The 13,811-nt window shown below is 40.4% G+C and overlaps 1 protein-coding gene across 1 annotated transcript; it reads left to right on the forward strand.

The window, feature by feature from the left end:
- Window positions 1-1,744: 1,744 nt before the first annotated feature.
- On the forward strand, window positions 1,745-13,089 carry arpin (actin related protein 2/3 complex inhibitor). Its single transcript, XM_085358772.1, has 6 exons — window positions 1,745-1,905; window positions 5,444-5,519; window positions 5,711-5,843; window positions 6,258-6,464; window positions 9,160-9,323; window positions 12,026-13,089. The coding sequence occupies exons 1-6, from the start codon at window positions 1,814-1,816 to the stop codon at window positions 12,032-12,034; spliced, it is 681 nt and encodes a 226-aa protein (XP_085214898.1). The 5' UTR covers window positions 1,745-1,813; the 3' UTR covers window positions 12,035-13,089.
- Window positions 13,090-13,811: the final 722 nt, after the last annotated feature.

The following is a 13,811-nucleotide window of genomic DNA, read 5'->3' on the forward strand; positions in this document are numbered from 1 at the left end:
GTACAACTTGCACAGCATTTCAACCCATTTTAGATGCAAGGTTGGGGTTCATACGGTGACCTCAGATTATTATGCTTAACTATTAATGCACAGGATCAATCAATAAAGAGCTACAATATAGTTTTTTCTGCACTAATCACATAAAAAACCACAGCTTCTGAGGCTTGGTGTGGATTAGGAGATAGAGCAACCCGTCGACTCATTGGACGGTTGGTGGTTTGGTCCTTGACTGCTCCAGCCTGCATGCCAAAGTATCCCAAACCCTGAGTTGCTCCTGATGTGCTCACGGAGGAAAAATTGTTTAAAACTACAGATGTATTATCATCTCGCCCACTGCACTTTAGGTACATATAAAAAGAAAAAATCTTGGTGTATTGTCCGTCAGAGGATAGACTTTAAAGTTCTGATGCTGGCCTATAAAGCTCTGAATGGTTTAGGACCAAAATACATCAATGACCTCCTGACCCAGTATGAACCATCCAGATCCCTCAGGTCATCTGGATCCGGTCTTTTATCAGTTCCCAGAGTCAGAACCAGACACGGAGAAGCTGCATTCAGCTTTTATGCTCCTTATATCTGGAACAAACTCCCAGAAAGCCTCAGATCAGCTGAAACACTCAGTTTATTTAAATCCAGGTTGAAGACTCACCTGTTCTCAGCTGCATTTGAATAAAGCACCAAATCCACACTTTAAGCTTAAATTTCAAAACTTACATTTAACTACTGATTTTATCTACTGTTCTGATTTTATCTGTTTTGGTTTTATATACTGTTGTTTGTTTGTTTGTTTGTTTGTTTGTTTGTTTGTTAATTAGTTAGTTAGTTTATTTGCTTGTTTTAATCAATTTTAAATCATGCTTTTTATTTGTTCTTGTTTCTAATGTCTCTGTAAAGCACTTTGAATCACCTTGTTGTTGAATTGTGCTATACAAATAAACTTGCCTTGCCTTGCCTTGCCTTGTTTAAAGCAACCATCTATATACATAGTATTTCGGCTTTTTTGTACACTGTTCTCATTGTGTTTCTTCTTGGTTTTTTATTTTTCTAATATATCTCTAATTCACTTTTTGTTCCTTTCCCTCGTGCTGGTGTAATAAATGAATTTCCCCCAGAGTGGGATTAAATAAAAATCTATGTGTGTTTGTATTCTTGTTGGATTATGAGTGCAAGTTTTCCTTTCACCTCCTAAGAATAAATGTGCTGGAATGAGAGTACAAACCCTTGAATCATTGCTAACTTTGTAGTTCTGGTGTTCAGAAATGGTGCAACAGTTTGCACAATGCTTGCATTTAACGTGTAAAATCAACAGTTCTGACAATAATCAGCAGATACTTGTAAAAGCTTTTTGTGTAGAAATAAAGCGTAAATCTGGACTTGCTGTGTGTGCAGACACCTGAAAATACAAGCTGTACCTGCAGGTTGCTGGTTTGAGTCCCTGTTCAGATACTGGTATTTCTCAGAGGATGATCCCCTCACTAAAGACCGCACGAGAAACAACTTTAACAAACATTAAGAATACTAATTAGCGCCTAATTAGTAATGAAAAAGAAAAAAACTACATGTACTTGCGCTGCATTCACTGCTGTTCAATGAGGGCCATCATGCGCCCCCTAGGTGATCTGCAGGCAATTTCTGCATAAATGAGAAGAGTCCGGGCTGTCCGTCCACTCTCACCGCACGCATTCTCTTCTGCACTATTACCCGCCGGCGTCTGCTGTGTAGAAAACCGAGCGCACCTCTCATTCAGGGACGAACAGGAAGTCCGGAAAAAGGAAAAATCTGAGGGAAGGGAAAAGTTACGATTTTATGAAAGATGAGTCGCATTTATCACAACACGTCTCTGCAGAACAAGCCAGTCCACAGTGAAAAGTTTGACCGTGCGTGGTGTCCCTCTGCGTTTGAGAGGTATGTGCTCGCGTTCACACGCTACAGTGTTTCCCCTGTGAGGGGGCAGCACCAGACTCCGTCAATAAATCCCTCGGTGTTCCCAGAGAGCAGATCTGTGAGTTGTACACTGTTCAAAACATTTTAAAAATGAAATTATGTCGGGTATATGCAGCACAGCGCAGTGTAGGTGGATGTACGACCAGCAGTATCAGAGCGCCCTGGCTGCACTTCCTGTTGTGGCCACTAGAGGCTGACACAGTATTGACTCCCGTGTTCAACATAAACGAAAAAAAAAAAAAAAACATGTTTGCAACGTGGTACAAAAACAGATCATTTCACTCATGGTAAAATTGTAGCTGCGATAATCAAAGTGCTTTAGATGACATTGTAGAACTAACACGAGGCATTTTCTCAAGGTGCAGAAGTGAATTAACAAACTCATCACACACTAGAGCAGCTGGGGCCACAAGTGTGAACTCCTCCTCAACGCTTTTCTATTTGTTTTGCATTTTTCAAGGAAAACCATGCTTCAAAGCTAGCCGCACCGCCTGATAAGTGACTGCGTTGTAGCTTCAAAGAGACACTAAGCTGTTAACCAAACAGCTAACATGGTTTAATACTGGAGTGACTTAACATCAGTTTAGATGTTTCACTTTTTTTTTATTACAAAACTGTATTGCTTCCTTTTACTTATAGTTAGAAAGAAACTAATAATTCCACTGAGGGTCACGGTGTCTTTTTTGGATGAGCCCGGACCGTGGGGCCTGACTATAACAAAGCCAGGCTAATAGGGGTCACTGGACTGAACCTCTTGACCCCGTTTGGGCCTTTTTCAGCATTTTGATGTAATTATCTGGGAAATATTTGCTCTAATGTGAGGTACAGAGCATCAAAGAAATTTGAAACTTTCACGTGGAATTCTAGTATGTTATTAACATGTTAATATATCTTAGTATGTTATTAACATAACTAAGAGGGAATGCATCAATAAAATGCTCTCTATCAGTGTTGGGTAAGTTACTTTAAATTAGTAACTTAGTTACATTACTAGTTACTTCTATCAAAAGTAACTCGGTTACTTCAAGTTACTTGTTACTTTCAGAGTAACTAGTTACTAGGGAAAGTAACTTTGGTTTTACTCAGAATTCTCTTGTTAATGTGTTGCTTCCATAGCTTTGCCAGTCTTCTAGCTTGCTTACTTGCCACAAGTGCACTGTGCCACCTACCAATAGAAAGGAAAAAATAATGTGCACATTTCCACGAGAGAAATCCCACACCTGATTCTATCCTAGCCTGCTTTTTACATCAACACAAAAACTGCAGTCGTGGTGCTTTCGATTGTACTCAGAACTCTGAAATTCTGCCTTCTGAATAGGAAGATGTAGGTAACACCAGACTGCAGATGAGCTGCATACAGAGCTGGACTGGGACAAAAAAATCATCCCGGGCATTTTGACTAGAGACCGGCTGCCATTATAGTAAAAATCATAAAGCCTTTGAATGAAAACAAACACTGTTCTGACAGTGATGTTCACTGTTCTGATGGTATATATGTATCAATCTATCAATTGTTTGTTGCAAGATTCAGATAATTATTTTTTTAAAAGTGGGACATTTTAAATGAGAATAAGAAAGTATGTCTTTGTGCCCCCCTTTCCCTGTTAATGCCCTACCTGCCCCCCTGGCAACACTTTGCTAGACCCGCCCCTGCACAGTTACCAGCTGCCAGCTACCTAAAAAAGGATCCTGCTGTTATTTGTCTCTCAGAAACAGTTCATAACTTCCCTTCAACTCATTCATGTCACCTAAAAGGTAAACCTGTTTCTCCATCACCTGCCCATCTCTGATGATTCAGTAAGGACATCTCCTGGTTTCATCTTCATGTTTCACTCTCATCACATATTCAAACCGATATCATGACCAGCAGCTTTACAGCTGTGGCTCCAGCAAACATCAGCTGATACTAGAAATTAATATTAAATATATTCTAACAGCAGCTTATTAAACTTAAACGTGCTGCTGTTGTTTACCGCGACATCCGCTGGTTTCCTCTTTCTGGCGCAAAGTGGGTGATAAACAAACAAGAGAGAAAAGCCGATCAGCTGATCATTGATCAGTTTCATGATTGAGTAGATACAGGAGAGGGAGGGGGGGAGAATGAGAGAAGAAGAGGCAGCTGTGCATCGTAAACACAGAATAACTCCAGCTTTGTGTCTTTTTCATTGTAGCTGAAGTCCAGGACAAAATGTTCCTTTTCACCTCAATACGAAACGCGTAATATTTTCTTTGAATACGAGACGATTCCGTTTTTTACGGGACGGTTGGCAACTCTAATAATTAACCTTATGAACAAAATAAAGTTCAACATCATTAACTTCATAGCACCACCCAGCTGTATAAACTCCGTCATGCTAGCTAGCACGCAGTACGGAAAAGTCAGCATAACGAAAATAAACTCCACCTAAACTTGGTTCATATCTGACCCAGATGGACTGCAGGTCATAACTTCTTACCTGAAGTTCAGTTCACCTGACACTCGGACCGGCGCCTCGGGTCTCTCCTCTTGCCTGCCTTTTCCTTCATCCACCTGCTGGCCTCCACCACTTGCTAATGTTACTGAATCTGTGGAAGCTCCGCGATAGCCACCACACGAAGTAACGAATAACGAGCCTACCTAAATCCCAGTAACGAGTAACGCGTTCCCGGTTTTGGCATAATAACTAGTTACCGTGCTCGTTACCACAATAATAACGTAGTTACTGTAATGCGTTACTTAATAACGCCTTAGTCCCAACACTGCTCTCTATACTTGTTCTACATACGTTCTATGTTCTATATACTTTTTCAGTTATTTTTATTTTATCTAAGAAGCCATTTTTTCTTCTTGCTGACAATATTTTCACTTTAAAGGAAGTGAGTGAGTCTACCGGTAATCAGTCAGGCTCTATTCCTTTGTAATTCTAAACTCAGTCGGTAAGACTAGGAAAGAGTTATATGACTCTGAGTAGATATTACAGTATGTGGCCAGTAAAACTGCTGGTGCTGGAGGCCAGTAGGGGAAAAATGTAATATTGGGAACTGCACATATTGTCTGCCTACAGCAAGCTTGCAGACTGATCCCCTGAGGTTTTGATATAACAGCTAACATGTGGTAAAATTCAGGGACTTTAGACATGCCGGGCTAAGACTTCCCCTTCATTTTGCTTGCCTGCTGCTGGCTGGATGTAAAGTGATGTAACTTTGATCACAGTGTGTGGACGAGCTGCCAGTTCGTGGTCTTTGCTAGATCCAGTAACAAAACTACTGTCATGTGACTAAAGCAAATGGAAATGGTGAGTTTGGGTTTCAGAGCACAGTCGAACTTTTACTGCATTGGTTTGTTCTGAAAAACGTTTGAATGCCTTTATTCTGTAGGATTTATGTGTGCTATGAATCATCCTCCCTGCAGTTCTAGTTCTGCGTTTAACTGAGTCCCTATTTAGCACTCAGTCCCAATAAAACAGCACTTTATTTCGCCAGTACACATTTAGATACTCATTATTGTTTTTCTACACAGTGGCCCTGGAGTGCTTTTAGAAGGGAAGCTGCTCGATGTTTCCAGACATGCAATCACTGACAGCAACAATCAAAAGGTACAGTAATAAAACCATCGGTTATAAGAGCCCAGCATGACGCCTTCTTCTCAGTAGATGCAAATAATTGTAAAAAGACTGTGAGGGTTTTCAGGTCACTATTCGAGGAGCAGGCATTGGTGATAATAAGCAGAAATAAGTAAAGCTGAAAACCACTGGAAGGTATTTATTCATCCTTCTGTCACCTGCAGGTACGTTTCTACGTGCTGTACATCCAACCGAGCCGCATCCATCAGCGGAAGTTTGATGCCAGTGGAAAGGAAGTGGAGCCCAACTTCAGTGACACCAAAAAGGTCAACACTGGTTTCCTCATGTCCTCCTACAGTGAGTACACTGGAGTTGGATCTGCTGGCTGTGCAGTGTCAGAATAGGCCGAGCAAGACATGAGGTGCGGTCAGGTGCAAACTCTAGAAATCTCCATTTATTTGTATGACGAGAACTAGCTGCAGTTCAGTTCCTCAGTCTGATTGATGAGATGTAATAAATACTTTTTTGTTGAGGTCTGAAGTAGAACAGATCAGTAGTGCAGCATGCAAACCTGAAAAGTCTAACCCTGTCCTACAATTCACCAACTTCATGCAGCGACTTTTACAGGAAGGCAAGCAGCGATGATTGCATGCTAATGCTAGCTCTGTTTCTTAAATACGCCACTGATATGTAACAAGAAAAAGCCTCGTGGGTGCGGAGCTCTTAATTCCCTTCATTTACTTGGCTTCATTGTGTTTTCCGTCTTTACAGAGGTAGAAGCTAAAGGGGAGTCGGACCGTTTGTCTGAGGAGCAGCTGTCAGCCGCGGTGAACAAAGCCGAGCTAATGAAGATAACTGAGAAGCACAGACCCGCTGGGACCTGGGCCTTTTGGTATCCGGAGGCAGACATGGAAAAAACGGACCTGGAAACAGGACAGGATGTACGGTTGAAGACTAGAGGAAACAGTCCTTTCGTATGTGAGTCTGAACTTGATGTTTGTTATTTACTTGCCTGTAGAGCCTTTCTGTGAATTGTCCTGCCTAAGATCTTAACATCCATGTACACCGTCTGTGCTGTCTGCGGTTAGGGTTGGGTCTGAGTTTGGTGACATCGGCCCAGCAAAGGGTCTGTTTATGCTGTAAACTGCTAGTCAGTGTAGTAAAAAATACAAGTTAATAGAAATGAATCACTGCTTAACTGTCTACACCTAAAGCTGCAGTCGTCTTCTTTGTTTGTGTAACTATTGTCTGACTTGTATATGAACTTGAATCTGCATCTGGAGTTGTAAAACAGGAAGGGGTAGCTTCTGATTTACACCTTCTGTGGTATGCTTTAGTAAACTCTGTTCTGTCACTGATGAACTGCAGACATTGTGTGGATGCATGATTTAAAGGTTCAAGGTTTGCCTTCTTTTGTCATCACATGCTTTGAGACCTTTTCCTCTGTGTATCTAATCCTTTTGTAAAGGCAGATGAAATAATATAAAAGACACTTCAGAGCTTCACAGTCTTTAATTTGATTCAGATTTCCACCAGCTTGCTCACTAGCTTAAAGAAACGGTTAGAAGAAAAACGAATAATACTTGTTGAAACTGGTGCCTGGAAATACAAAGCAACATACTCCATGTGTTTCAAAACTGGGACGAGGGGACATCGTTTAGGACAAAAATGAACATCGGGTTGTATTTCTCTGCAGAAAGAGAAATTGGTTTATTTTGGAATAGCTCTAGTTATTATGTGATTATTATTTTTTCTTTCCCGATTGCCAAGACTTGGGAGAGCAAAGCCAAAAACCACATGTTCTCACAGCCTACGGCCAGGAGGTTTGGGTCAAGGCTGTCTGCCTTTGTCTATCTTTATCAGTTAAGTTAACACAGTTGGAGTTTTTAAGCCTAACCAAATGCTTTCATTTTACTTTACTGTTCATTTTGAAGTGGCATGCATGTGTTCACTTGGTTAAATAAGTATATTTCTGGTCTGTCTGCTTCCATGACAAGTTTAGTCCTAAATTTCACATCATGCTTCAGTTAATTGTACCTGGAGACACCCTGTATGTCACATTGAGCTGTAAATGTAAAGAATCCTTAAGACTGCAACTGTCGGTTAACACAGTGGTTCCCAAACTTTTTTTGCTGGGCCCTCTTTGTTTTACAAGAAAAATGTTGCCCCCCCCCCCCTGCACATATTTTGCTCCATTGCGGTTAATTTCACACCTCAAACATTTAGTAAACAATTAAGCAAATACAAGCAATCTGCAGTAAATTACAGGTAGTAAGAAAATAAGCTACTAACTCTTTTACGCTGCGTCCACACCTACACGGGTATTTTTGAAAACGCAGTCCATGTAAACGCCGTTTCGAATCACTGAAAACTTTTAAAACTCCTTTTTTCCGTTTACGTGTGGACGAGGAATACAGAGTTGGTCACGAAAAGTCAAAGGTATGGGCCTTTGTTCACATCAGCTGTGCACACGTTAGTTTTTTACATGAGATGAATTGCAGAATAGCAGATGGAGACAAAATACTGTTAATCTGACTATCTGCAGGTTTTACACACATGCAGTTACTGTCCCTCCATTTACAAAGGCAGAGGCGTCATGGTGTGATTATTTTACATGTAGTTTTTTTTTTTTTTCATGTGTAATAATATTCAACATTGCTATCAATACATTTTTCAAAAAATGCCTCTCTGTGCAAAATGGGTTTAAAAACATAAACAACTGTGGGATACTGTTAGTCCGTGATTTGAACAGCCCAGCGCTGCTCCCGACGAAGGAAAAACCAATTGTGCAGGGGAGACCTACCTCAGTACTTGTGCAGGTGAAGCCAAAGGGCAGATATGCTTCACCATATTTTCTAGTCTTTGGCTTAGAATGAAGTTGGTTTGGAAACATATTCAGCGATGCTTCATCTCCATCCCCCTTTTTGGGGGGATACTCCCACTAGGTTTAAATCTGGGACTCCCCACCATTTGACCTTAGACTTGAAGAAGCTTCTCGGATGAGAGGTGAAACGTCTTCAAGCAAGTTAAAGAAGTCCAGACGCTTTTCTTTGCAAGCTCCTTTGATAACAAAAGGAAAGACACCCAGCTGAACTAAAATGATCCATGTAGCAAACAAAAACTGTTGTGAGCCACCACCCTCATATCGCCTTTGTGCTTTTGGAGCCTTGACCTGACTTTTAAAAACTAATTGGAAATAAATTACACTTTAGCTAAATACTTGTAATTTATTTCCCCAAACCAGGCAGAGCCGCAGTATAAAGACTAAAGAGCCGCATGCAGGTTGCCGACCTCTGGTTTAGACTGATATCAATACCTGTCCTTTGGTTTTTAGCCTGGATTTATTCAGATGTGATGGATATTTGAACATTTATTATCAGATGTCTCCATCTTGTTGCTTTCTTAATTCTGTGTAGAGTTAGAACTTAAACATGAATCTGACATTCAAAGTTTTGAAAACTTTCTCAGATTTTTCAGATTTCTTCTCTATCAAAGTCAGTGAACGGTTAATAATCAAGTTGGCATATCCTTACAGAGGTGATAAAGCTTAAAGAGTAGAATTCAAAGTTGGTAGCTCACTTCGTTTAAGTTCTATAAATGCCTTTAAAAACCTTACGTACTTCTTTGTTTTGTGTCATGCGTAAATAACTTCATTACCTTCTTCAAATTCCAGTCTCTTTGGCCAGAATTGATGGCGGCACAGTGACCAAGTGTAACTTTGCTGGAGACGATAAGGCTGGAGCTTCATGGACAGACAAAATAATGGCCAACAAATCAGACACCAGCAGCACTCGGCAGCCTGGAGGAGGAGGCGAGGGAGCAGAGGAGGACGAATGGGTGAGGACCAAATCTCTAAACAAATGAAATGACTCACATAATATCAGGGATGTAGCCCAGATCGGTGGTTTGTCATTTATTTTTCCTTTTCTTACAAATTCCTGAAAGAGTTTCTTTTAATTTCCTGAAAACTAACTCAAAATAAAGAGCAGCCGCCAAGGCCCTCGCAAGAACAGATCAGGTATCTCTGACAACAGGCGTGACATGGAGTCGGAGACAACGTGAAGGAGGAGCGGGGATACGTTGTAAAGTTGATTGCAGATGTGCAGCCACTGCAGGAAGGCTGAAGTAGCTTGAATTGATTGCCCTGTATGACAATTACCCAGGGCATGAGGTGAGCCGTCAGCTGATGCGGGCGAGCATTAGGATCTGGTCTGGCTGGAATGCAGCTAAGGCTGAGCTTTGTGGCTTTCCTCAAACAATCATTTTTTCAGCTGCAGTGGAAATGATATCATGCTCTCAAATACCAACGTTATTAAAAATTTCAGTCGTGCAGCAGTTATACTAACAAACATATTTCTGCCTAATTCCACAGCCCACCATGTAACATAAGCCATTTTTCCACTGCACAAACTTCCCAGTGACCAGGATCTGTTCGCCGTGGGGTTAACTTAACTTCCAGGAGATTTATTCTACTCTGTTCAATGTGACTCATTCGCAAAAAGTTTGCAACCTTGGGGGCGGTGCTGGCAGGCTAAGGTGCTACGTGCTCAGGATTGTTTGCTTTTATGATCTATCCAATTTACTTACTTTTTAATTACTGGAAGAAAGTTCTTGTGACAAAAAGGTCGAGTTACTGCAGCTGCAAAGACTCATTTTCCTCTGTTTGTAATGCATTGTGTATGAATTTATGAGATATTGTACAGCCAAATGCAAGCTGATTTTTAACTAAATTATAGGAAATTAGCTGGAAATTACAGGTCAGATGATTCACAGATGAATACTGTATATTCTTAGACATCGTAGTGCATTGATTACACACCTTCTTCCTGTTAAAAGGAGTTTTTCCTTCCCATTGTTGCCAATGTGCTTGCTCATAGGGGGTCATATAACTGATGGTTTTTCTCTGTATTTATCATTGTAGGGTCGACCTTACAATATAAAGCTACTTGAGGGGACTGTTGTTGTGATTTGGTGCTGTATGAATAAAATTGAATTGAATATTGATGTAGCTATCGAAGGCCATCACAGACGAGGGATGTAAGGGGAAAAAAACAAAAGACTGTTTGGAGGTTTGACAGGTCTGTGTGTGCATCAGAGCTTCATAGACTTTATGTGCTGCTGGTGGTGAAAACTGAGGGGCTGGAAAGATCTGATACTCATCCTCCCTGGACTCACTGCATCCAACTTTGAAGTGTCACTAGCATCCTTAGACTGGCCTCATCAGTAGGTGATGCCCTTTGAATCTATTATACTAAAGTGTATGCAGATAGCGAAATGCAGTTTGTATCGCTGCCAACAGGTGTCACAACTGGACTCTGAATAAACGCTGTTTGCATGTGTATCTGATCAAGCTTTAAGATGATGTGCAGTAGTAATTAACTTCAGATTGTTACAACACTGTAGACCTCTCGCTTATAGACTAGTGTATGAGTAACCCATGACTCTATCGCAGATGGCTCGATATCCATAGAGTTGTTGAGGTAGACCTGAGTTAGGTGCCTTCCTGAATGAATATGTGAGAAGAAAGAAATCTGGCCAGCCCCTCAGTTTCCACTGGCAGCCTCACAGCAGCTGGATCACCGGCTTCAACATGACAGAAGCTCTACTAGCCTCTGAATCAAAGCTAGCTGTGTTTCAGTAACTGTTGAGGAGCAGTCAGCAGGTTTTGGACCCACATGTTACTCAGTGTTACACCGAAAACGTTAAAGCAATTTCCATGAGAACAAAGTTATGTCGGAAAGAATCTGTAGGGCTCCTCTCTTGCGGTTGCCTCTCCCATCACCACTGAGGTCAGCGGTTTGAACTCTGAGTCCCTTAATTTTGTGTCGCTGACTGTAGCCAGCTTTTAGCACCGCACTGGTGGAAAACTAGTATTAATAGTCTGGCTTTTGGCACATACGGTCGATATACTTCAGCAGTTACTTTGCTCGTTGTTGACGTGGGTCAGACACGAGGGTCAGGGTTTATTTTGATTTTTGAAATTAGAGTTAAAAACAGGTTGTTAACGGGTCACCGGTGACCTGGTGGACGTTAAGACCACGAGTTCTTTAATGATAGAACAGGTTTTCCCCTTTAAATCAGATGCATATTTAGCTTCTTGACTTCCTTCTTGACTTTTTAGTACAAACAGAACCAGACAGGCTGTTGCTCAACCTGACCTGTGCAAATCCTCTTTACTGCCTCAGACTTTGATTAAAGGTTTCAAACAATATTTCCTGCTAAAATTTATGAGACGTATAAAAGACTTTCTGGAGAGCAAGAATTTTGTGCCGAGGATTTCCTGCAAGAACTTTGCTTTGTGGACTCATAACATCAGTTATTTAAGGAAGTGAGAGAAATGCAGTGAGTTGCACAAGCTATCAGGCCTGCATGGGAGAACTCCACCTTTTTATAGTGTGATCTGGAAAACGAGCTATGATTTGGCCTGGCGTGAAATGGACAGCAAAAACCTTCTGCGGCTGTTATTCAGAACATAATCGAAGCTTTAGACAAACAGAAACCAGAAAGCACTCACTGCCCCTGCTTTGTTTTATCCACAGGATGATTGAGAAAACTGTGTTTCCCACCAGTCTGAACTCAGGGCCCCGATCCAATCTCCAGCATGGACTGGACTTTGACTATTATATCTTGCATATGTTGCCGTAGGGCTGGAAACCTCGCGTCACCTCTACAGTATGGGACTAGCTGTCTTGGAAACTGTGCTCTTCTCTTGTATGCTTCACCACATTTACATGAGTCAACCTGCATGTTCATGTTTTTGAATATGGAGGCCTGCAAAGAATTCATGGTAGTAATGAAGTTTGTAATATCACAAATTCTTATTCTAATTTTAACTGAGAAAAAAGTGACTTTAATGTGACGATTTTACAAATTATTTTTGTTTAACTTTTATGAATTTTATAGACATGATGTTTCCAACCATCTGTTATATTAAAGTGCAGCCAGTGTGCAGTATTAAAGAGCACAGGCTTGAGCATTATGGTTTTCTAAATAAAGATGCAGCATGCTACACAAGTGGAGAGCCCTCAAATTGCAAACCTGTTTTTCTCAACTGGCTTTTTTTTAAGTGCTTTTTGGCTTTGAATACAAGGACCTATTTGGGCCACGTTAAGAAAAAAAATTATTGATCAATTTAAGAATAAAAACAAAATTTTAAGATTAAAGTTTAAATAATATTTTGAGAATAAAGGAAAGAAATGTGGAAATTAAAAATGTCTTGCGTTAAGTTATTTGTCTTTTAGCTCATAAACACGGAGCGGTGATAATTAAAAAACACTGAAGAGATGGTGCAGAAATCTGCAGCTGATCAGAAGTTAAAAAAACAAACCGGAACCAATGTCTGGCAGTGGACGCATGCAAGGATACCGATGGCTATGCAATAAAGATGGATGTCATATCACGATGAGACAGCTGATCGAGTTGTTTCACTAAATCGTCTACACGAGGCATTTTGCAGAGGTTGCAGGAGCCGTGGCAGTTGTTTGGCTTTAAACAACAATTGTAATCTTCACATTTCAACTTTATTCTCAAACTAGTATTTTGAGTTTCATCTACAAGTTCTGACTTTAATCTCAAAATGAACGCTAATTTCTTTTTTTCTTAATGTGGCTCTAATACTCCTTCGTGGTTGAGCTAAAGGACAATATGACTTTGTGCTTTGAATAAAACCAATGAATGTGTGTTAAATGACGATTGCGCTTTGTTTTTGTGTCAAATTTTAAGGTGGGGATCTAAAACTGGGATTTCAGCTAATTAAAGTTTCACTGTGTGCAGAGGAACATACAGTGTCCTCATTAGAGCTTAATGTCACAAACCCAGCTGGGGTTCTTCTTCAGGGAAAGTCAGTTATAAAGCCTCAAATCACAATCACATTCACATCATTAATGCATTTTAGAACATAGGAGCAATGCAACAAAATTTGGGGAAACAATTTTTATTTTAATGCTTTCAATATTTTCAGGAAAGAACTACTGAGACCAAACTTGATGCACTTCAGAGAGTGTGCCTGTATTGCAGATACAGACTAAGAAACAGACAAATTTTGACGATTTTCAAGTTTTATATTGGTTTTTTTTTTCCCCTAAAATTGTATAATTTAAATTTCACACATATAGTCTCTTTGGGTAAGGGACATCAACTTTTAAACATATTAGGAACAAACTTTTCGTTTTTCCTAACTGTAAGCAGTCACACCCCAAAAGCATTCCAGTTGTGACATTGTTGCAATACCCATTAACCAAAGTAACACAATTAAAAGGCTCGTGTGTATTTTATTATTAAATATAACAATTTCAGCAACGCAAGATCAGTTTGGCTTCTTGATTA

This window comes from Diplotaxodon limnothrissa, linkage group LG7 (genome assembly GCF_057381915.1).
Source record: "Diplotaxodon limnothrissa isolate DT_005_m linkage group LG7, D_limnothrissa_male_GT1.1, whole genome shotgun sequence".
In the NCBI taxonomy this organism is placed as follows: Eukaryota; Metazoa; Chordata; class Actinopteri; order Cichliformes; family Cichlidae; genus Diplotaxodon; species Diplotaxodon limnothrissa.

Excerpts from the sequence above, each read along its gene's own strand:
- arpin (XM_085358772.1), top strand. The coding sequence starts at position 1,814 with ATGAGTCGCATTTATCACAACACGTCTCTGCAGAACAAGCCAGTCCAC. Across the intron at positions 1,906-5,443 it reads TGTCCCTCTGCGTTTGAGAG|TGGCCCTGGAGTGCTTTTAG; the intron begins GTATGTGCTCGC and ends TTTTCTACACAG. Across the intron at positions 6,465-9,159 it reads AGGAAACAGTCCTTTCGTAT|TCTCTTTGGCCAGAATTGAT; the intron begins GTGAGTCTGAAC and ends TTCAAATTCCAG.